Here is a 22,360-nt window from a genome sequence, read left to right on the forward strand (position 1 = left end):
AGATGAAGCAGAGGTCTCAGTCATGGAACATCACGCCTCATAAGATACCAGTCAGATTTCTTTGTCATGACCAAGGAAATTTCAGACATTGCCCGAGTCTCTCCCCAGAATGCGAAAGGCTAAGCCCATCCCCGGTTGTGTGTACCTGTGTATCAGGCTTTCTGAATCTGGAGCTGCAGTAGTGGTAGTTACCTCCAGTTCTGCCTCAGTGGCTCCTGGAACATTGCCTTGGTGCAGACACCATTCACAGACTCCCGCAGTCAGTAAAGGTTGGAAGGAGAGCTGTCTCTCAGCCCCAAGTGAGTGGTGGCATGCATCTGTGTCCCTGCAGGAGGAGTCCTGGGAGAGAACTGTTGCTCAAAGAGGCACCATTCCCAGGGGCGGCTCTAGCCTTTTTGCCACCCCAAGCATGGCAGTCAGATACCCTTCAGCAGCGCGCCTGTGAGAGATCCCTGGTCCCGTGGCTTCGGCATACCCACCGCCGAATTGCTGCTGAATCTGCAGGACTGGTGGAACTCCTGCAGGCAAGCCTCTGAAGGCTGCCTGACTGCCGCCCTCACAGGGACCGGCAGGCCGCCCCCCACGGCTCGCCACCGCAGGCACGCGCTTCAACGCTGGTGCCTGGAGCCGCTGCTGGCCATTCCTTCCTTGTTGTGGGGGTAAGGAGGGGGATTCAGTTTATTGTACTGATTTTTGGGATACAGCTTATTTCCCTCTCCCGAGTGCACCCAACCAGCTACTCTAGCTGGTATGTGGAGGGCAGAGCCAAGGGTCTTCCCATTTCCTGCCCCATCCAACCAATTTATTCATCAAGGGAAGTACTAGTCAAGCTGCTTCCCCTTCTGTGGTGGCCAGAGAGCAGCAGCTATTTGAGGAGCCCTTAATTGGTTGAGCAAAGGTATCAAAGGAGGGAGGGAGAGGGAACTTACATCTCCATGCGCTTAGGCTCAGTAAGGAAGAGCTAGGGGCCATCTAGCCCTAAATTAATATTTATTTACAAAAATAATTAAATAATCTCTTCTAAAAATAATAGAAACCATTTACAATAAAAGATCCAAAGTAAGGGCCAGGTCCAAAATTGGTATAATTCTGTGTAGCTCCATTGGAATCAGTGGATAACTCCTCCGCACTAGCTGATGATCTGGCCCTCTAATCTGTGAACTTCTCCCTGGATATTTGTATTTAGTAATTGTGTTTTGTTTTGTTTTGGGTGTGGACACAGGAAGGGGGAAATTTGAGCAAAAACAGCTTGTGACGCTCTCGCTCAATTCCCGAGTAAACGGAGAGATAGCAATGATTTACTAACAAAAAAAGTGTAAAACATTGAAAGGAACCATTTGAAAAATAATCCAACCATAAAATTTTACAACAATAATAATTCAAAAATCCCACAATATTCATTCCAATCATTATGAATATTTATCACTCGGAATAAAGAGAAAACCCTGCATACAACAAATGATGATAACAGATTTCTGGACACCATCCACTGAAAACTGGATTTAAGAAATAAGAAAGTCTATCAACAGACAATATTATAATAATCTTTTCCAAAAATAAATCCGAGGGGAATAGATGAGTGTCAATCTCAAAACTTGCTCCACTGCATCTGCTTTCTTCTGTGTAAATTTTTTCTCTAGCTATTCCCCAACAACTGTTCTACTTAAAGGCCATAAACAAAAAAGAGACAAAAGGAAGGACAAATGTTGGGAAGGAAAGTTTTTCAAAAATATAGAAAGAACCTGCAAGCATACCCACGTTAGCTGTTAATACTGATACACCTCACATTAAATGTTAGATAGGGTGTCGTGCACAAACAACACCCTGAATCTTCTCAGTCTTGATTTAAGCATGCATTAATAATTCCTTTTAGTTCAGATGTAAACAAATGGCATACCAGGTGCCATCTTCCTGGTGTCTTTTCTTCTTAGCAAAGTTTACCAAGCCCTCCACCCCCCACCCCAGAGTTTTTGTTTTTTTTTTTCCATTAAGAGAAAGAGAAAATTCCTTCATAATTTTATGCTAAGCAAACTTCAGCTAAATAATTATCTGTTTTCACCAGTCTGCTGCAGTTAGCCTGAGCTCTCTTAAGAGTGATAATGGCAGCTCCAATAGAAAGTGCTCCCTGGACGTTCTGAATACATTTCTATTGGTTAAATCACTTAACTCAGCGATAGCTACCTTGGGCCTTGTCTATATTAGAATCTCTCTTATTGAACTTAAATCTGTTTTAAAAAGATTTAAACTGGTTCAAAACCTTATGTGGACATGCTTATTGCAATTTAGCTTTAGTCAGTAACATAGCAACCTGCTTGGAGGGAGGAGCACAGGTTGCAGGAGGGAAGAGTTTGGAGGAGGCACTGGAAGTCAGTTGCAGTGCTCATGGCTAGAATTCTAGCTGCAGTTGCAATATCACTGTAAACAGTTCTCTTAATAAAGAGCCAATGTAGTTTTACAAGCGTGGAATCCTTTCATGTTATGACCCAGCATGCTGTACGTGAAACAAGGAATAGAGAAATTGCCAGACTGGATCAGACCCAAGGTCCGTCTAGTCCAGTGTCCTGTCCCTGACTGTGACCAGCACCAAATGCTCCATAGAAAAGTTTAAGCCAGGGGCTCTCAAACTGGGAGTCGGGACCCCTCAGGGGGTTACGAGGTTATTACATGGGGGTTTGCAAGCTGTCAGCATCCACCCCAAACCCTGCTTTGCCTCCAGCATTTATAATAGTGTTAAATATATAAAAACCATCATTTATAAGGGGGGGGGGCCACTCAGAGGCTTGCTGTGTGAAATGGGTCACAAGTACAAACGTTTGAGAACCACTGGTTTAAGCCCTGCAGTAGGCAGAAATGAGGTAATCTGTCCATACATCATATCCTTTTCTCTAAGCACTAGAGATTAGTTCTGAAGCATGAGGTTTAATATCCCTTGCAAAAATGTTATTAAATATGTTAACTCTGGATATTTTTGTTGTCAGTGTAAATATCCAGTTCCTTTTTTAACAGTTCTTGCCCTCAACAACTTCCTGCAGCCATGAGTTCTGCAGCAGAAGGGGGAGCCAGAGCTCCATCCACTCCCTATCCTTTCCCACTCTTTGGGGGAGTAGATGGATAGCAGTCTGCCTATTCGCTAGGTGAGCTTGGCCAGTTCTAAGCCTTATGTGGGCTATACAACATTCCTTATCTCCCTTCTCCCTCACGGTGTGCCTGGCCAAAGCTGAAGCATAATCTAATCCAAAAAAGGCTGGGATCCTCCTAACAACAAAGGGAACAACCTTAAATATAGTAATCTACAAAGGTTACTTTAAATTGTATAGATTCACTAGCTAACTTACACTTCTTTAAATGCAATGTCCTAGGAAAACAAGCCTACCATTCAAATAGGGATAAATTATTATGGTAGAATCATGTTTGAAGGATCTCTTGGGTAACCCCCCATTTTGATGGTTGTATGAGGACAATCACTATTCAGATTCATAAGAGTGAGCTTTCTAAATCAGACACATGCATGGGACAATCCTACAAAGACACAGAGCGAATTCTGCTAGTTCTTTGTCTGGAAAGAATGTACTTTAGCTCTGACTGGTACTCATGGAAGCTACTAACATTTCTTACTTGCAGCCAAATAGCACACAAAAGACTGTGAAATAATTTCCTTCCTTTGAAAAAACAAACACAACAACAACGCAACCCTATTTCCAATCTAACACTTGAACCTGAATGCCCCTTTGATTGATATAAGGAGGGACCCAACACATTGGTACCATTAGGAAACAACTCCTGGAAAGTAAGATTTGAACCATATACTATGGTTATATGATCACTAAAATAGAATTCTACTTTATTTCACTAAAAAAGAAACAAAAATTTAATAAAATAGTAATTAGAAGAGAAATAAAAACTGTTGGAAATATTTAAATTACTGTAGCTTTAAATGGGCAGAATGGAATGTTGCCAGTTGAGGCTGAGAAATGGCTGTTGTAACTTAAATTAACTGTAACTAGAAATCCTTAGTTTTTTTCTGATTAAAAACAAAATATCTTCTTCAAATAAGGAGCAGTGAAAAGGTTAATAAAATTTTAAGGTCTGTTTCTCTTTTTCCCCCGATACCAGGGAGAATCTGGATTCCCAGGATACCCTGGTCCACAGGTACAATAAAATGGATCTTTTCTGCTTTTGGTATACGTTGCTTTGCACTGTGTGTGTCTATATTTTTTTTGTGTGTCTCCTTCACTACAGAAATTCTGGTTTTGATTAACTTGTAGGGAGAAGATGGTGATCCAGGCAGTCAAGGGGACAGAGGGTCCAAAGGAATTAGAGGAACAAGGGTAAGAATAATAAACACTCTTACTCTTTCTGATAAGTACATGTGAAGGGGGCCTTGAATAAAGTTTCTAGAGTTTAGTCCCTCGCCAGAAAGGGATTGAAAATCAGTCTCATTTCTTTATTGCTTCAAGGTCTCAGAGGTATGATGATCTCAGTCATATTAATGTTCTTCACTGATTTTTATTGCTTATGAGGGTTGTTCTATATTGTATATTACACTATCTTTATTTAAATTGCAGTAGACAGCTCCTCAACTGGATTTCAATGAAGCTATGGAGATTTTCATCAGTGATGGATCTGCTCCCATGTCTGTCCTTATAAATATTGAATCAAAAAACTGAAAATTTGACTTGGTAACTATTCTTGAGTTTCTATTTTTAGGGCAATGCTGGCTTTCCAGGTTCAGAAGGAAATCCAGGGGACCAAGGGCCACCAGGACCACAGGTACCACATTTAAAACTGAGTATTAACCTTGGGATTTGGGATTAATCATGCATTTGACAATGCTGGTTACAATAAAATGTAGTTCACTAATGAGGCATGTATAGACAGATGTATCCTTCCCTCAGCTATGCTCTAGAAAATCTGGAATGGCATGGGTTTAACTGAGGACAGAATTGTACCTTCCTCATTCTTTTCTCTCCCAGGGAAGATAATAATTGATTTAAAAAAATTCAAAATTGGATTTTTATGTAACTTAAATACATTTTTCTTTTTAAAAACAAAATTGTTTAAAATTAAATTTGAAATTATGACAACTTGTGTTAAGGCCAAAATTTTACTATAGTCTATTGAAATGGTTTAAATAAATACATATAATGTGACATCAATGAGGCCACCTCAGATACTAAAGAGTGCTGCTTTTATTAATTATCTACATAATTGGGGGGAATATCATTTATTTCAATGGGAGTTAGGCACTTAATTAAGCTCTTTACTGTCCATAATATTTTATGAATATTATAATCTGTTTAGGTGTCTAGTGGGATTTTCAAAAGTGACTATCTGCATCTTTAAGCACCTAAATACCTTTGAAAATCTAGTCTGTGATAACCCAAAACAATCTGTGAATTTACTGATTAAATTAATACCACCTTTGTGTAATAACTCTATTAGTTTACATGTAAAATATTTTGATAAGTATAAAAAGTAGGATTTAAGTGGTTTCAAGTAATAACAGACAGAACAAAGTAAGTTACCAAGCAAAATAAAAGAAAACATGCAAGTCTAATCCTAATACATTAAAGAAACTGAATACAGGTAAATCTCACCCTCAGAGATGTTCCAATAAGCTTCTTTCACAGAGTAGACTCCTTCTTAGTCTGGGCCCTATCTTTTCCTCTGGTACAGTTCTTACTAGTTCCAGCTCAGGTGATACCTAGGGGATTTCTCATGACTGGCAGCCCCCTTTGTTCTGTTCCACCTCTTTTATAGCTTTGGCACACAGCAGGAATCTTTTGTCTCTCTGGGTCCCCACCCCTCCTTCTAAATGGAAAAGCACCAGGTTTAAGATGGATTCCAGTACCAAGTGACGTGGTCACATGTCCTGTGAGACCTCAAGCCTCCATTCTTTCCTGCCTGGCTTACAGGGACACAGGAAGGCTTACAGGTAAACACAGCCATTTACAACCAATTGTTCTAGTCAATGGGAGCCATCAAGATCCTAAGCCACCATTAATGGCCAACACATTGCATAATTACAATAGGACCTCAGAGTGATATTTCATATTTCTAGTTTTAGATACAAGAATGATACATTCATACAAATAGGATGACCACACTCAGTAGATTATAAGCTTTGTAATGATACCTTACAAGAGACCTTTTGCATAAAGCATATTCCAGTTACATTCTATTCACACTCATAAGCATATTTCCATAAAACATATGGAGTGCAAGTCACAGGAGGGACTGAGACCTGGAGGTCACCCAGCAGGACCAGTTCCTGAGCTAGGAATAGAACACAGGTTTCTTGAGTCCTAGTGTAGTGCTCTCATTACTACCCCACACTGCCTCCCTAAAGAAAGAATTAACTTACTTTAGGAACTAAGAATGCTATCATTCACCATTTAAAAAAATAATGAGAAATGCAAAAATTAAAGATCTGAATAAATGTATGTTAATCAGTATAATTGCTTAAAAATATGTGTAGCGATTGTGTATCCTCCTGGTGAGCAAAGGGAAGTACCAAATGTAGTGTAAAGGCTATCCTGAGTTGCAAAACAACATGTTGTAATGGTTACCAACCAACTAAATGAACCTTTCTTTAAATACAGTTGCAAGCCCAGATTAAAATCAGTTATTTAAATTAAGGTTTCCTCCTTGATGATTTTAGATAATGATTAAAATTGGTGACTCAAATAACTTTTATTTCAACCAATCCTCCCTGTTTTGTCCTTAAGGGAGTCTGCTGCCTCACACTGGAGTGGGATCCTTGTGGGGACCCAGGACAGGGGGGTCCCTCTATGAAGGAAGGGAGCTGCCTGTAATATTTTTCAAATATTATATGTTCCATCTGCTAGTTTTATAGTTCTTATGGTGTTTGCTATATAATTACTTATGGGTAAATTTAGGCATGGGTTAGTTTGTATGTAGACAGGAAAGTGGGCAAACATTGCTGGTAGCTACACATTCACTGATACTTTAAAGACAATACAGATGTTGATCCCTTTAAAGATTACCTGTGACATGCTGGGTTCAACACTCTTGGCTTGACACTGAGGAAGGGGAATTCCATTCAGATGCTGAAACAAAGAACTTCAGAGTATATAAAAACATGAGCCCCTGAAAATGAGGAGAAAGAGAGGCAGAGACTGCAGAGGTACAGACTGTCCACCCAGTCCCAGAGATAGGAATGTTTGGATATGTAGGCCTGCCTACATTTTAGGTAAGACAGAAGCATGCAGACTGTTCTGTTAAATCCTTTTTCTTATTATGCTGCGTTCCTACAGATAAGATTAAACAATACTTTGTTTTGAAAAGGCTGTTTGGGTCCCTATTTCACACACTAGTTAGAGTTCCCCAAGGGGAGACTTGCAGGGCAGCAAAATACAGTTGGGCCTGCTGAACAATCATGATTGGTACACAAAGTGCTGTACTCCAGCACCCGGTCTGAGAAGGAGAGCATCGTGGGATTCCATCCCAGAGAAGTGAAGGCAAGAGGTCTGTCACCTGGCGGGGTTACACTCAGATACTGAGAGGAGTTGAATGTGCAAATATATCTAAACCATGACACCCTCTACTAGCAAGAATTTTGGAAACTAATATAATCCTGAGTGATGCCACTTCATAGCAGTAGCAAATGCTGAGTTTAGGTAACATGCAGGAAAAAATTCTTTGGAGAAAGTACATCAAAGTGTCAGTCTTCATCTCAACCGTGCAACAGTCTACAGACATCCATTTCGGGAAATAGTCTGGACAATCACATTGGAAAGTCATAAATAGTTGTCAAGAAAACAACACGTGCACTAACACAGAAATGCCTGATTTTTTTTCTACACCTTTGTCATCACTAAATATATATTAAATATGTTCCTGCTCTTAACATGAGAGTGATTTCCTAACCAGCTGTTAAATTTGTTCCAGGGTACCAAAGGACCAAAAGGCACCATAGCCATGGAGGTATGTAATCATCTCATTTTTAAAACCTAAGTGCATGCTACATGTAGTTAACAGTTTCAGTTTTTTCCATTTAAGAAGCATTGACTGTACAGAGTTTTCTAATAGCCATTGAAGGAAAGCTTCCTTCATGTGTTTGTTGCAGTAAAACAGTTACAGTCCTGTGTGAAATAAATAACCAAGAACTTAGAAACATTTTTTTAAAACCAGGCAAAAGTTTTGTAAACAATTTAAACATTAAAACTCTTTTCTCAGTTATGTGATTTGGACTAGTTTACAAAACCTCAAAAGGGACTTAGGGATAGACCCTGCCTTCTTATATAGATGTGCTAGAGTGAGGAAAGAGGGTAAAAGGAGCCTTGACCCAAACACACACTTTTCCAGGGTAAACAGCAAAGTAACTTGGGAGGAGGGAAATGCAAATTCTCCTCTCCCTTTGCATTTCCTTCCTCCCAAGTACTGGCTAGAAAATCGACCCCACACAAATTATCCCTCAAAGCCCTTTGACGTTCCTAATATTTTCCAGAGATTACATTGGTCAGTCTCCTGGAGCAGTTACATACAATTTCACAACAACGCATACACAATTACATTTTAATACAACAGACCCTCAAATTATTTAACTTAAATCAGTAATGTTTATCTTAACCTGGACAAAGCTTATGGAATTACTGCAGGTCTGTCACAAGTCTGGTAGCTAAGGCACATGTCCAAGTCAGGCAAGGTCACTTAGCAGTCAATAGTATGAGCTAACTAGGGGGCACCTGCTGCTTCTTTTCTAAGGTGCAGAAATATGCCCTTCATAGAATAGTGCTCTCCTCATCTTGTAGAATCCTGCCGAGACTATCAGGCTTCCCCTCTGCCACTCTCTCCACTCCTCCAGCAGCACAGGCCAGGCCAATGACTGTCCCATGATCTTATAGATCTTAATGCACAGATATATTATACAAAATGAACAGTTCAGAATGTATCTATGTCATACATTTGAGAAAGGTTAAGTGTCCAATGAAACTTAGGAAACTTCTACTATAGTGTTAGGGTCAGGGCCGGTGCAAAGATGTTTCACGCCCTAGGCAAAACTTCCACTTTGTGCCTCCCCCTCGTGTGCCCCCGCCCTGAGGCCCCCCCCACGGCAGTTCCCTCCCTCTGCCCTGAGGCACCCCCCTTGCTGCAGCTCCACAACCTCCGCCCTGAGGCACCCCCCCACCCCAGCTCACCCCTGCTCCGAGCATGAGCACCCTGAGCACGCCATCTCTGCTTCACTTCTCCTGCCTCCCAGGCTTGCAGCGCCTAAGCTGATTGGCACTGCAAGCCTGGGAGGCGGAAGAAGTGAAGCAGCCATGGCGTACTTGGGGAGGAGGCGGGGCAGGGGTGGGCTGGGGTGGGGAGCTCCCCTGCGTGCCGCGCCCCCCTTACTTGCTGCAGGCGGCCCTCCCTGCGCTCCCCTGCCCCAGCTCCCTCCACCTAAATGCTGGCTGCGACTAGGGTGGCCGAAGATCCGGCCACCGCGGTTGCTACCGAAGAAAATGGTGCCTCCCAAATCGCGGTGTCCTAGGCGACCACCTAGGTCACCTAAATCATTGCACCGGCCCTGGTTAGGGTAAGATCCTGCTGTTAGGTACACCAGTGTACATCCTGAGTAACTGCACTGACTGTAAGGTTGTTACTTTGGATTTACGCAGGATTAAGTGAGCTCAGGACTTGGGACCTGATCCAGTTCCCATGGGAGTCAATGGAAAGAGTCCCATGGATTTTCCAGTGGGAGCTGGCTCTGGCTCTTGGCCCTTAACCATCTTTTCATTTTTCCCTCCGCAGCCTTGTAGACTTGTTAATTTCACACGAGAAAACTGCCGTAAGTACTGGGTTGATTTCTTTTCCCATGCTGGAATTTGCATAGCCATATTTTTTAAATGAAAACACATTGGGCAACTCAATGGCTCAGGGGATGGATCTGAGGCTCTGGGTGGCTGGTATCAGTCTGGCACAAGCTGGTAGTGACTGAAAGTTGTTGTGGTAGTGACTGAAAGTTGTAACTCTGGACGCTATTCAGCAATGTATGAGAAACAAGTTTGTACTTCCTGTTTATTTTTTCTGTTACTGAATCATTAACCATGGTCACAGTCCTCGTTATTGAGCAACTTTGTTGGCTAACTCAGCACAGAGGCCGTGGACTGAATATGCTGTGGAAACTGACCTGCCATCTCCTCCAATTAGCTGACCCTTCCAGGGACAGGCTGGGTCACCTTGATGGACAGTTCAGGGAATCTTGCACTGCCACTGCCTGTGCTGTACCCATTCCATGGATAAATACAATGTGTTAGCCTCCAGGGCTACCTTACATTTGCATGTACTATACTCCATTTTAAAAATATAAATGAGATACACACAGAGTCAATATAGATTTCAGCCTATCCGTTTTATATTTGATAACACTGTCAAACTCATCAGGGAAAAAAGCAAAGCTATAGAAATGTATCATTTCAACTATGCTTTTGAAAGAAAAAAAATATATATATATATATATATATATATATATATATATATATATATATATATATATATATATATATATATATGTATATGCTGTATTCCACACACTTTTGAAGCTAGGAATTGGCAACATGGGATAGTTCTCTGTTCTTTCCCTCTAGGACACCTGGCCTTCGCCACTGTCGGAAGACAGGATACTGGACTAGACAGACCTTTGGTCTGACCCAGTATGGCTGTTCTTACATTCAGTTTTACCTGCAAGCCCAACATTCATTTCCTTTGTATAAAAACCAGACCAAACCCCCACGCTCACTAGCAGCCACCCCTGTGCTTATGTTATAATTAGCCTTTTGGTGGTAGTGGCAGGTAATCACCCCTCTACAGGGACTGAACTTTTGGACTTTGCAAGTTGTACTGGCTTGAAAGCACAAGCTCTCCCTTAATTGGCTCTCATTAATATTTCCTTCCTTTTTGTGTCTCTCTCATTTGGGCTAACCTGCTCTCCAAAGCACCTTGCCCAAGTAACTCCACTGGGTACTGAGGAACTCTGTGCTGGAGAGGGGAAAGTACCTTCCTATCACCTGTCCCTCAGCCATAAAGCCCCCACCCGCCTGTGCAATAGAACACACACAACCTCCATGCCTCTGGGCTCTGGGCCACGTAGGAGGTAAATACCCTAAGCATGGCCTCCTTAAATTCTACTCAGCAGAACTGCACCTGTTTGACTGCTGTAGAGTCCTCTGCACCAGTGGATAGGAGAAGAGAAGGTACAATTTCCCCCTTGATGACATAAACAAATATTATAGATTCTGTGGCCCATCCAAAGGTTCAAGCAGCTTTGAATCAGGCTCTTTATTCAAAGCAAGGGTATCACATAGATTCATAGAAACACAGGGCTGGAAGAGACCTCAAGAAGTCATCAAGTCCAGACCGCTGTGCTGCAGCAGGACCAAGTAAACCTAGAGCACCCCTGACCAGCTTGTCCAGTTTGTTTTTAAAAGCTTCCAAAGATGGGGGCTCTATGACCTCCCTTGGAAGCCTATTCCAGAGCTCAACTACCCTTATAGGTTGAAAGTTTCTCCTAATATCTAACCTATATCTCCTTTGCTGCAGATTAAGACCGTTACTTGTCCTACCTTCAGTGAACATGGATAACAATTGATCACTGTCCTCTTTATTACAGCCCTTAACATATTGGAAGACAGTTCTCAAGTCCCCCTTCAGTGGTCTTATCTCAAGACTAAGCATGCCCAGTTTTTTTACCTTTTCCTCATAGGGCAGGTTTTCTAAGCTTTTTATCAGTTTTGTTGCTTTTCTCTGGACTCTTTCCAATTTGTCCACATCTTTCCAAGCTAAATTGTGCCACCCAGAATTTGACACAGTTCTCCAGCTGGGGCCTCAGCAGTGCCAAATAGAGCAGGACAATTACCTCCTGTGTCTTGCATACAACACTCCTGTTAATACACCCCAGAATCATATGAGTCTTTTTTGCAGCTATGTCTCATTGATGACCCATTCAGTCTGTAGTTCACTATATGAGGTTCCCCTTCAGCAGTACTACCACTATAAGGTTCCCCTTCAGCAGTACTACCACCTAGATGGTTATTCCCCATTTTGTAGTTGTGCATTTGATTTTTCCCCCAACTATAGTACTTTGCACTTGTCTTTACTGAATTTCATTTTGTTGATTTCATATCAACTCTCCAATTTGTCCCAGTCATTTTGAATTTTAAAGCTGTCCTCCAAAGTGCTTGCAGCCCCTCCCAGCCTGGTGTCATGTACACATTTTATAAGCATATGCTCTGTTCCATTATCCAAGTCATTAATGAAAATATTAAATAGCTCTGGACTCACCCTTGCAGGATGCCTAGATATGTCCTCCCAATGTGACAGCAAACCATTGATAACTATTCTTTGAGTCCAGTCCTTCAACCAGTTGTGCACGCACCTTATAGTAATTTCAAGCCACTGTATGAATGGATACAATCTAATCAAGATAATTGTAAAATAAAATAATTCTCTTTTTTTTTCTCTCCCGTCGTTCCCGTCTAGCTTGCTTATCAGGTAAATAGCTCTATGCTCAGTTTCTTCCTTAGACTGTAGAAACTATGACAATATTGGTTTATGGATACCCTTTCACATAGTACGTTTATTTCAAGGTACAGCCAAATGTCCAGTATATCCCACTGAACTGGTGTTTGCCCTCGATATGTCTGAAGATGTTACCCTAGCAGCATTTGAAAGAATGAGGGATATTGTGATGTCTTTGCTGCGGGTCATCAAGCTCAGCGAAAGCAACTGTCCGACTGGTGCCCGCGTCTCCATAGTTTCGTACAATACCAACACAAGGTACCTCATCCGATTCTCGGAATTCCAGAGGAACAACTTGCTGCTGGAAGCAGTCCAGAGAATACCTCTGGAGAGGTCCTCGGGCAGGCGCAATATTGGAGCGGCCATGAGATTCATTGCAAGGAATGTGTTCAAGCGGGTTCGTCAGGGTGTTCTCGTAAGAAAAGTTGCCATATTTTTCACCAGTGGCCCATCACAGGATGTTACCTCCATCAACACAGCAGTGCTGGAGTTCAGTGCCCTGGATATCACTCCTGTGGTGATTGCCTTCAGTGAAGTCCCTAATGTCAGACGTGCCTTCTCGGTAAGCTGGCTGCCTACAGCAAATGGGAAATCTCAGTGAGAAGTGATCCTTTTGATTAACAGTTGCTCTTCTAATTAATGAGAATATTTATGCATTCAAGTTAATAACTTATAAAAGGAAGCTTTAGATCAGGGGTTCTCAAACTTCACTGCACCCTGATCCCCATTTGGGCAATAAAAATTACTACGCAACCCCAGGAGGGGGGACTAAATCCTGAGCCAGCCTGAGCCCCTAGTGGATGTGGAGGGGACAAAGCTGAAGCCCAGGGGCCTCAGCCCCAGGTAGGGGGCTTGTAACCTGAGTCCCACTGCCCAGGTTCCTAGCCCCAGCAAGTCTAAGCCAGTCATGGCGACCCCATTAAAATGGGGTCCTGACCCACTTTGGGGTCCCAACCCACAGTTTGAGAACCACTGGTTTAGATCATAACAGCTTTTAAGAAGGGAATATTTTAGTGACAAGTGAATTAAAATTAATCCTGGTTTATTTCCTGAGCATGAATAACAAACAACTGACTCACTTCTGTTATTGGCTCTCATGGTGTAAATCCAAATTACATCGTGCTCCTTTCACTTGCTGTTTCATAGAATGTTCCATTCTAATATTGATATTTGCTAAGCATTTGTCAGGGAACACATACGGCTTCGTTTACGTACAAACCTGGGGCCATATTTTCTGGAGAATTCAAATGCAGAAGACTTCAGAAAAAACACTCCATTTTCCCCAAAGAAATCTGAATTCAGTGAAACATTTTAATAAATGCATTGCCATTAGCTACAATAGAGAAGAAAGCTTTTGTCTTAAAATATGATTTTAGACTGAAGGACAATAAATAGAAAAATAAATATTGCATACCATATGCTACCAAGCCTTAAAGGAAACATTTCAGGGACTGTTTAACATTTTTGGTTCTGCTCTGCAAAGAAATCCTCCACAAATGGGATGAGGGGTTCCGTAGTCCTTATCTGTGAATTATTTCTAGATCAACTGCTCTCAGTTTTAAGTTAAACAAAAAAGTTTTTTTTCTTGTTGCCAACCCTTCAAATTCAGCCTAAGATGCAAGCTGGGTTCTCTCCTCCTTCTGTATCATCAGCAATAGCAGGCATTTCCTTTGTTTAAAACATTGGTTATCTTCTCAAAGAAAGATTAGATTGGTCTGGCATGATCTACCTTTTGTAAAAACATGTTGTATTTTATCCCAATTACCATTTATCTTGATATCCTTAACTACTGTCTCTTTCAAAATTCGTTTTAAGACCTTTGATTCACTTGTGGTCAAAATAATGGGTCAGCAGTTTCACAGATCTCTTTTCTTTCTTTCTTAAATATAGGTACACAATATGCGCAATTCTCCTTTCCCAGGTTGCAACCCCTGAGTCCACAGATTCATGAAAATCACTCACTTTTGGGCTTGCAATTTCATGTGCCAGTTCCTTTAATATTCTTGGATAAAGATTATCTAGGCCCCCTGATTTCATCCCATTAAAATGTTTGAGTCTGGCTTCTACCTTGGATGTGGTAGTTTCTACTTCCATATCCTTGTTCCCATTAGCCACCCTGCTACAGCCCCCAACCTCCTCATTACCCTTATTAAAAACTGAGGCAAAGTATTCATTTAGGTGTTAGTCCAGACCTAGATTATCTTTAATCTCAACCTCAATTCTTAGTGGTTCCACTTCTTCTCTCCTTTTTTTCTTCTTATTTTTATGGCTAAAGAAAATGGACCAAATTCTCCAACTGCACCAGTGCAACCCCTGAGAGGAGAATTAGGCCTTGTGTCTTTATCAGTTTTCTTTTATATTACATGGATATATTAAAAAAAAACAGGATAACCTGAGATTTGTTTCTAGTCTATAGATTCCCAGAACTGGCTCAAGTATTGTGACTCTGAAATCACTCTGGCCCCAACTTAGAGAGGTGCAAAGTGAAGCAATTAATTAGTGCTCATACACCAAAGTTATACATGTAGTATAAGAACCTGAATAGAATAAATCATCTATTTGCAGTAATTAGAAAATAACGTTAACCAGGGCTCCTCATCCTCTTTCCTCTCAACTTGAATGTATAGGGCCAAATCTTGCATTCTTTACTCAAGCAAAAGCTCCACTGGTGTCATAAATACAGATTCAAAATAAAATCGATTAATAAAATATAGATTCAAAATAAGACTTTAGGGTTTATCCCACTGTTGCCTCAATTTATGCAAGGGGGGAAAAAACAGAAGCACAGATATCTACCTTCTGGCATAAACAGCTTGTGTATCCTAGCACTGTAAGTGAAGTTAACAACATCAGATAACTTCAGTAACAAAAACCTCATAATGAACATCATGTTACATGTATTCACAGTACATTTTAAGAGGCAGTCCTTATTACCACCAGAGCCACAAGGAATTTTGCCATTAGGAAGTTAAGGATCAGAGTCTGTTTTCCATTGTTAAACACAGCTAATCTGCCTATTGTGTAGCAATATATTAAAATCAATCAGATGAGTAAAAGGCGTATGTCTGGCCACCACAGTGTAAGGTCACACTAGCAAGCTAAAGCAACACATTTCAGGTCTATATATTTTATTCTTGCTCTAACAAATGCTTTCCAAAGGGCAAGACCATATGGAACTGTAATCCAAACAAACTAAGACTATTGTGAAGCCTCAGATTTACTTTAATTTATTGTCTACTTTTCAGTCTTGTTGTTTATTCCTTGGGTTGCAAATTCATTTTCTTGCCTGGAGGGTTCCTGACATTTCTTGAAAGTTCAAACAAGAGGCGACTGGTAACTGCTGATAGAGGGCGGGGGGGGGGAAGGGCACAATTTAAAAGTGCTGATGTTATGCAGCAGCGTTTAGGGCAAGTACTCAAGAGACAAAGGAGTTTTGATTTCTAGAGCTACTTTTGATGTCATGTTTTACAATACTATGTAATAGCATACAGAGACTCTTCTAAAAGAGAGCTACACATGAAAAAGCTTTCAATTGCACTGATATATGTTGTCAGATGCCTCTGGTGTGGTGCTTTGCTCTGTACAATGTTGATAAAAGTCGGCTGTGTGCGTGTGTTCCTCTGTGTGCTGCCCCTGCTCTGCAGATTGCTGGCACAGCAGACCATGTGCTTTTAGCAGCCTTCCTCTTGCCAACTTCTGCGAGCAGGGCCTGCCTCTGGCTCACAGCTTAACTTTGCTTTATGTTAGCAACACCTTGACCATTACTTCAGTTCAGGCCTCATGCCTCATACTGGGCCTCTGATACAAGTGTTTATGTCTCAGGGACTCATCTTACTACATTCCCCCACTTTTTTTGTCTTTTTATGGGGAGGATGCTTACCTTTTGTCCCAGAAAAGCATAATACATGGACTGAAGATAACCCAATGGACTAAACAGTGTTATGTGGTCACCTTATTTTACCATCCATACACTCATGCCCCATCTGTCCTTAGTCTACACATTCCCTCTTACTACTGGTAGACAGATTTTTTAGTCTCTTATGGTGGCCTGGGAATGTTAGGCCCAGGACCATGACTGAGGAATGTGGTAGTATGATTGAGCCTTAGAGGCATTCTCAAATAATATATCTGAATAATATAGATATGACATATATATTTGTAGCGTATATGGGTATATATGTATAGTATGTATGTGTACATATGACACCACCTTATATCCAAGCATAGCCATGTTTTTCCAGTCTGATGTTGTGCTTTGGCCCTTTTATTTTGGTGACACAGATAGAAGCACACTCCTATTAGGGTAATTGCAGTTATCACCTGTATCATCATTAGTAGTAGGCTGAGTGTTTTGAAATACTGGAATAGGCACTGTTGTAGATGTTCCACACTATTATGTATTTGAGAAGTAAAACAGAAATGTGGAGTAGTGACACTACAAATGAGGACTTATATATATATATATATATATATATATATATATATATATATATATATATATATATATATATATATATATAAAATCTTGTAACTAGCTACTACCCAGTACTGTGCATTCATGTTATGGGTTACCCTTATTGCTGGTTGTCACCCTCTGATAAGCTTTGCTGGGAAGGAAACAGGAATGGCTATGTCAGAGAAAAACAGTTCTTACATTTTGGTTGGGTGCAGCAAAATTAGATACTTATTTTTTTAAGCAATTGCATAGAGAGAGAGAGTGCACTAGGACACAGAGTTTTTTCCTTTTAGGCAGGGTGTTTTTTTATAGGTAAACAATTACAGGAAGCATTTATACTTTTTGTGACTTATAATAATAAGCAACATCTGCATTTTGTTTATACATAGGTTATTTTGATTTATTTTTATTTAGACTTTAGTCTGCATTTTATTTTATTGACACAAGGTCACAACAACTTCTTACACAGTTTTTAAAAATTTGTTTTACATAATTTTTGCTTTTATAAATTTTGCATTATTAGGGTTACAGCTAGCCTGACTCTTGCTAACAAAAACTGCCATGCATTAAAATTCTCTTTAAATTCTTGTAGTCTTTGCTTTATTTCCACAGCTAGCTTCTCTGTTCCATGGATTGCATTGCCCGTGAGCACCAGTAGTTGACGTAGATCCAGCTCTTTTTATGGATGTTGTTTTCCAGATAACTTACTGAATGTTTATCAAACATTGCTGTGTCAGGATGTAGTATTGGTATCCAGACACTGAGCAAGATTGTTTTGAATAACGTGTCTTAGTTAGGATGCAGTGTCAGTAACCCAAATTATGATGGGTACTAACATGGAATTTGTTTACCCAAGGGTAGTTACTGTGTAAATTTCTTTACCAATTCCTGTTTTTCCTTGCCTTCATGTTGTTTACTGCCATTCATTTGTTGATTTTTTTCCTGTGTGTTGGTTAAACAGTTCAGCAAAGTTCTGCACATTGTATTATTGTTGTACAACATTTGCAATACAGCAATAGTACAATGATAATACAGTAGTGCAGCAATAATACAGTTGTTTTTACACAGTAACCAAGTTGAAATTAAATGACAGTTTATCCTGGTCCAACTAGTAGTTTTTAGCTGAATGTTAAATTAATTGTCCATATATGGTAGATACAGGTTTAGTTGACCAGTCTCTTATTTATGCAGCACTTCATTTTTCTTTTCTTGATGCTTCGGGATTTCTTCACTGTATACAGCTATCTTCTGGTGTCTTTGTGGTGTGATATCTTCTGGTGTCTTTGTTCTTAAGTTAGTTAATATAATAAAGGTTTTGTTTGTTTGTTTTTACATTTATCTTGTTTTTAGTAACCCAAATTTAATACACAGATTAATTTAGTGTTTACAATGTAATATGGACCAAGACTTTTATACATAAGCTATACTTTTGCGATTGTTGTATAGACATTCATTTTCACTTCAGGTGCATTACTAATATTTTATACTAAATGTAATGCTTAATGGCTAAACTAGATGCTCACAATCTTCCATGAGGTGTATTGCTTTTCCTTGCTGAACACTTTGTTTCAGCAATAGAGTTAGTAACATAATTTTAACAAGCTTTTTAGTTACTTTGCTTGTGATACCAACCTCACTCTTCTTAACTGTTTAGAAGCACAAACTTTAACAACCACTGCTTCCCATTAACATAACATAACAAAAGAAAAGTGTATAAAATTAAACCAACTATAAAATTAAGCCAAAATAAATTTTAAATACAGGTCCATGCAAATACTTTGAGAGTATTAAACTTTCATGATGCTTTGTTATGTTTAGGAGCCAAACATGGAAACCTGTTGAAATTGTTTGGTTAGTTTTATGCATAAATTGCTATTTTAAAATATTTTTGCTATCACATTCTTATAACTATATTTAAAAGTCCAAACAAGTTTTTTTAAAAAACCCAAACAAGTTTATAAAAACCCAAACAAGAAATTGACATTTTGTTGATATTATCTTTACCTTAATGTTGAGGTTTTCCCTTATTATTATTTAAAGAAAAAAATTAATAATAATAACAACAATTAATTAATAAAAACCTTTTAAAAGCCTGTGATTAATAAAAGAGAGTTATTTTTGTTTGCAATTTCATTATTTGTTGAGGCAGAAATATATATACATATATTTATAATTGAGACCTTGTTGAACTTTGGGGAAAAAAATGGTAATAATTATATGATGGCTATACCCCAACCATAATATTAAAATAGTGTGATACCACATATACATATATTTTTAAAAGGTACAAAATTGACTTTTGTTGCAACAAAATAAAAATTAAAAAAAAATAGTCATGTGACATATACAACATACAACACACATGACATACAGGACAGACTTGCAGTTATAAACAAATGGCACCAGAATTCTATTCATAACTATACAAAACAAGGCAAACAAAAACAAAAAACTAAAAGGGTTAAACATTTGAATAAACAAGTTATTACCTTATTTAAAACTTTTAACAAAAATTGATAAAATATATTAACATTTGCTCAATTTGTTGTATTGATTTGGTACCAAGGAATTTTGCATTATTTTATATTTAACATTATTTTAAAACTCTGCTATATGGAAAAAAAAGTCCATATTTCAAATATTAATTAGTGGTTAGAATTAGAAGCAGGGTGTGCATTTCTGTTGTTTGGCAACCATATTTTCAAGAAAGTTAAGAATAATTCCAGCTCTTGCATTCTTGAAGGTTAAAATAATTAAATTACTGGATTTATTTAAAAAAAAGTTTTTAACCTTGTTTTCTTTATATTTCTTGTTTTGTTCTGTTTTCAATTGCTTTAGCTTTTGGAGGTTTCTATAAAAACTATAACGTTTAACTTTTAAACAAAGAGAGAGAGATGAAGTGAGGAGAGGCAGGGGAAAAGGCTGGGGTGGGGGGGTGAAGAGCAATTAGGAAGGTAGCGAGACCTGAGCTAAAACAGATTAACTCTATCAAGGTATTTGAAAGTCTGGGCAGCAGCAGCGAGTTTAGCAAACTGAGAAAGCATATAAAGGAAAAAACTTAACCAGTATGGAAAAATATTTGAGAAAGAAAGTTATATTTTTAGCTATGAGTGCAGAGTGTGGTTCCCTGGGTCAAAGCAGTTGGGAACCTGCACAGTTGGGAACTGCGCCCCCGGTTTTTATCCTGGCTTTGGGGAGGAGGGGGGGGTAGTTACCTGCTCTTGTAAGACCTTAATTTGTTCCCTCACTGTCTGTTGCTTTTGTCTGCATGCCAAATGGATGGCAGGAGTGCCCTTTTTTTTGCTGCAGTTAACTGTTTTGGGGCAACTCCATATGTTAATACATCAATTCTCTGTGTTGACCTGCTTAATTTCAGGTTTTTACTTTGAAATTCCTTCTTATTCACTCCCCTGCGATCGAGTGGCAGCTCCTGTCTTGTGATGTGCTCTGTGAACTGTTCCATATTTCCCTTCATTTGATGTACCAATTCAGTGAAAGTATTGTGTGCTACTTTTTCCATCTGTACATTTACTTGTCCCGTTCTGACAGGCACCAGTCTAGGTCCCAGTCTAGGTTGTACCAAACCCGGTTTTTATCATAAGGTGGTGGTTGCACTGCAGTGGACTCTGTTTCATCTTTTAATTTTACTAGGCCCACCTTTTCCCACTTCTGTCCCCATTCTTCAGGTAACTACCTGAAGCCTGCTGTTTACCACCAATATTTATAACAGGGGACGGCACATGTATTGTTTTGTAGGTTTCTTGCAGCTGTTTGCAATGTTTTATTCTGTTTCTGTGCCAGTTGTCTCTGGACTGCTTGCCTCCCTGCAAGGGGGAGGGGGATGGGAGCATTCCAAGGCTTTGTAGCTTCTTTTGATTCTTTTAACTCTTTCTTTGTTACTCTTACTTGCTCTGCCAATTTTGTGGTGTGCTGCTTTAACCATTTAACAGCCATGGTTATAGATGGCAATGTTTTACATTGTAAGGTTAGTCTCTGCCCTAGCCTTACAAATTACATTACATGTGTCTTCTTCATTATATCTTTCAAACTCTGTGGGGATTTGCAGGAAGGGGTTATGGAGGCTCCCTAGCTCGTGGTTTTCTGTCATGTTAGATTGCAATTCCAACAGCGGACAGCTCGCCTACTCACCAGATCAGTGGTCGGGGTCACCAAAGTCATCAGACGTCACCGGTGTGGTGCTCTGCCCTGTTCAGTGTTGATAACAGTCGGCTGTGTGCGTGTGTTTCCTCTGTGTGCTATCCCGACTCTGCACAGATCGCCGACACAGCAAACCCAGGGGAAACCCCCAATGACCACAGACTGTAATAAGGCACAAAGGCACCTGGCCAGGTTTACTGTCAAACAAAACACAGTTTCTAGCTCCCCGGATCAGATATCTACAGTTCTGCTAGTACATATATGCTCCCTGACAGTGGACTGGCCCAGTTAATCGCGGTATTTGCCACTGCCCTCTAGGCCAGCAAAAACGTCCACTCAGGGATGCATTCTTATACCCAGGTACAAACAGGTTACGCATCATTGAATGCACTGAGGTACAGCCCCTTCTATGCATTAGGGTGTTGCCTTTCTCCTGGTTCAGGTTGGTTCAACCAAATAAGTCTATCCATCATGCTATCTATCCATCTTATTGTCCTTTCATATTGCCTGTCCATCATTTTGTCTATCTATCATGTTGTCCTTTTATACTGTCTTTAGGCTGGGTCTGCCTGTTCCTCGTTATCTGTGTGGGATGTGTTCGTACCAGGCTGTTTTGGTGCCATCCTGGCATACGTTCATCTTATTATTGCTTATATGTGTATACGTGCTTTTAGCAGCCTTCCTCTTGCCAACCTCTGTGAGCAGGGCCTGCCTCTGGCTCACAGTCTAACTTTACTTTATGTTAGCAACACCTTGACCATTACTTCAGTTCAGGCCTCATGCCGGGCCTCTGATAACTAAGGGGTTATGTCTCCGGGCCTCATCTTACTACAATGTATTTTATCAGTTGGAAGCAGTGGTTCTCAACCAGGGATACACATACCCCTAGATGTATATAGAGGTCTTCCATGGGATAGACTATCTAGATATTTGCCTAGTTTTACAACAGGCTACGTAAAAAGCACTAACAAAGTCAATACAAACTATAATTTCATACAGACATTGACGTGTTTATACTGCTCTATATACTAGATCAGTATTTCTCAATCTGGGTGGTGGTGACCCCCAGGGGGTTATGGGATGGATTTGAGTGAGGGAGTTGCAAGTGCAGGGCTAGTATTAGGAGGTGGCAAGCAGGGCCTCTGTGAAGCTAAGATATACATGCTGAAGAAAAAGCCTGAGCCCTGCCACTCGGGGCTGAAATCAGACTTCTGAAAGGGG

At 40.1% G+C, this 22,360-nt stretch overlaps 1 protein-coding gene across 1 annotated transcript in view; it reads left to right on the forward strand.

Moving 5' to 3' along the window:
* Positions 1-22,360, forward strand: part of LOC127044622 (collagen alpha-6(VI) chain-like) — a 125,948-nt gene that overhangs the window by 85,637 nt on the left and 17,951 nt on the right. The window contains exons 30-36 of the mRNA XM_050939713.1: positions 4,114-4,149; positions 4,266-4,328; positions 4,708-4,770; positions 7,912-7,947; positions 9,760-9,796; positions 12,487-12,498; positions 12,594-13,087. Coding sequence (XP_050795670.1) covers positions 4,114-4,149; positions 4,266-4,328; positions 4,708-4,770; positions 7,912-7,947; positions 9,760-9,796; positions 12,487-12,498; positions 12,594-13,087 — 741 coding nt within the window. The remainder of the gene's footprint in view (positions 1-4,113; positions 4,150-4,265; positions 4,329-4,707; positions 4,771-7,911; positions 7,948-9,759; positions 9,797-12,486; positions 12,499-12,593; positions 13,088-22,360) is intronic.

The sequence above is a fragment of the Gopherus flavomarginatus genome, chromosome 2 (genome assembly GCF_025201925.1).
Source record: "Gopherus flavomarginatus isolate rGopFla2 chromosome 2, rGopFla2.mat.asm, whole genome shotgun sequence".
In the NCBI taxonomy this organism is placed as follows: domain Eukaryota; kingdom Metazoa; phylum Chordata; order Testudines; family Testudinidae; genus Gopherus; species Gopherus flavomarginatus.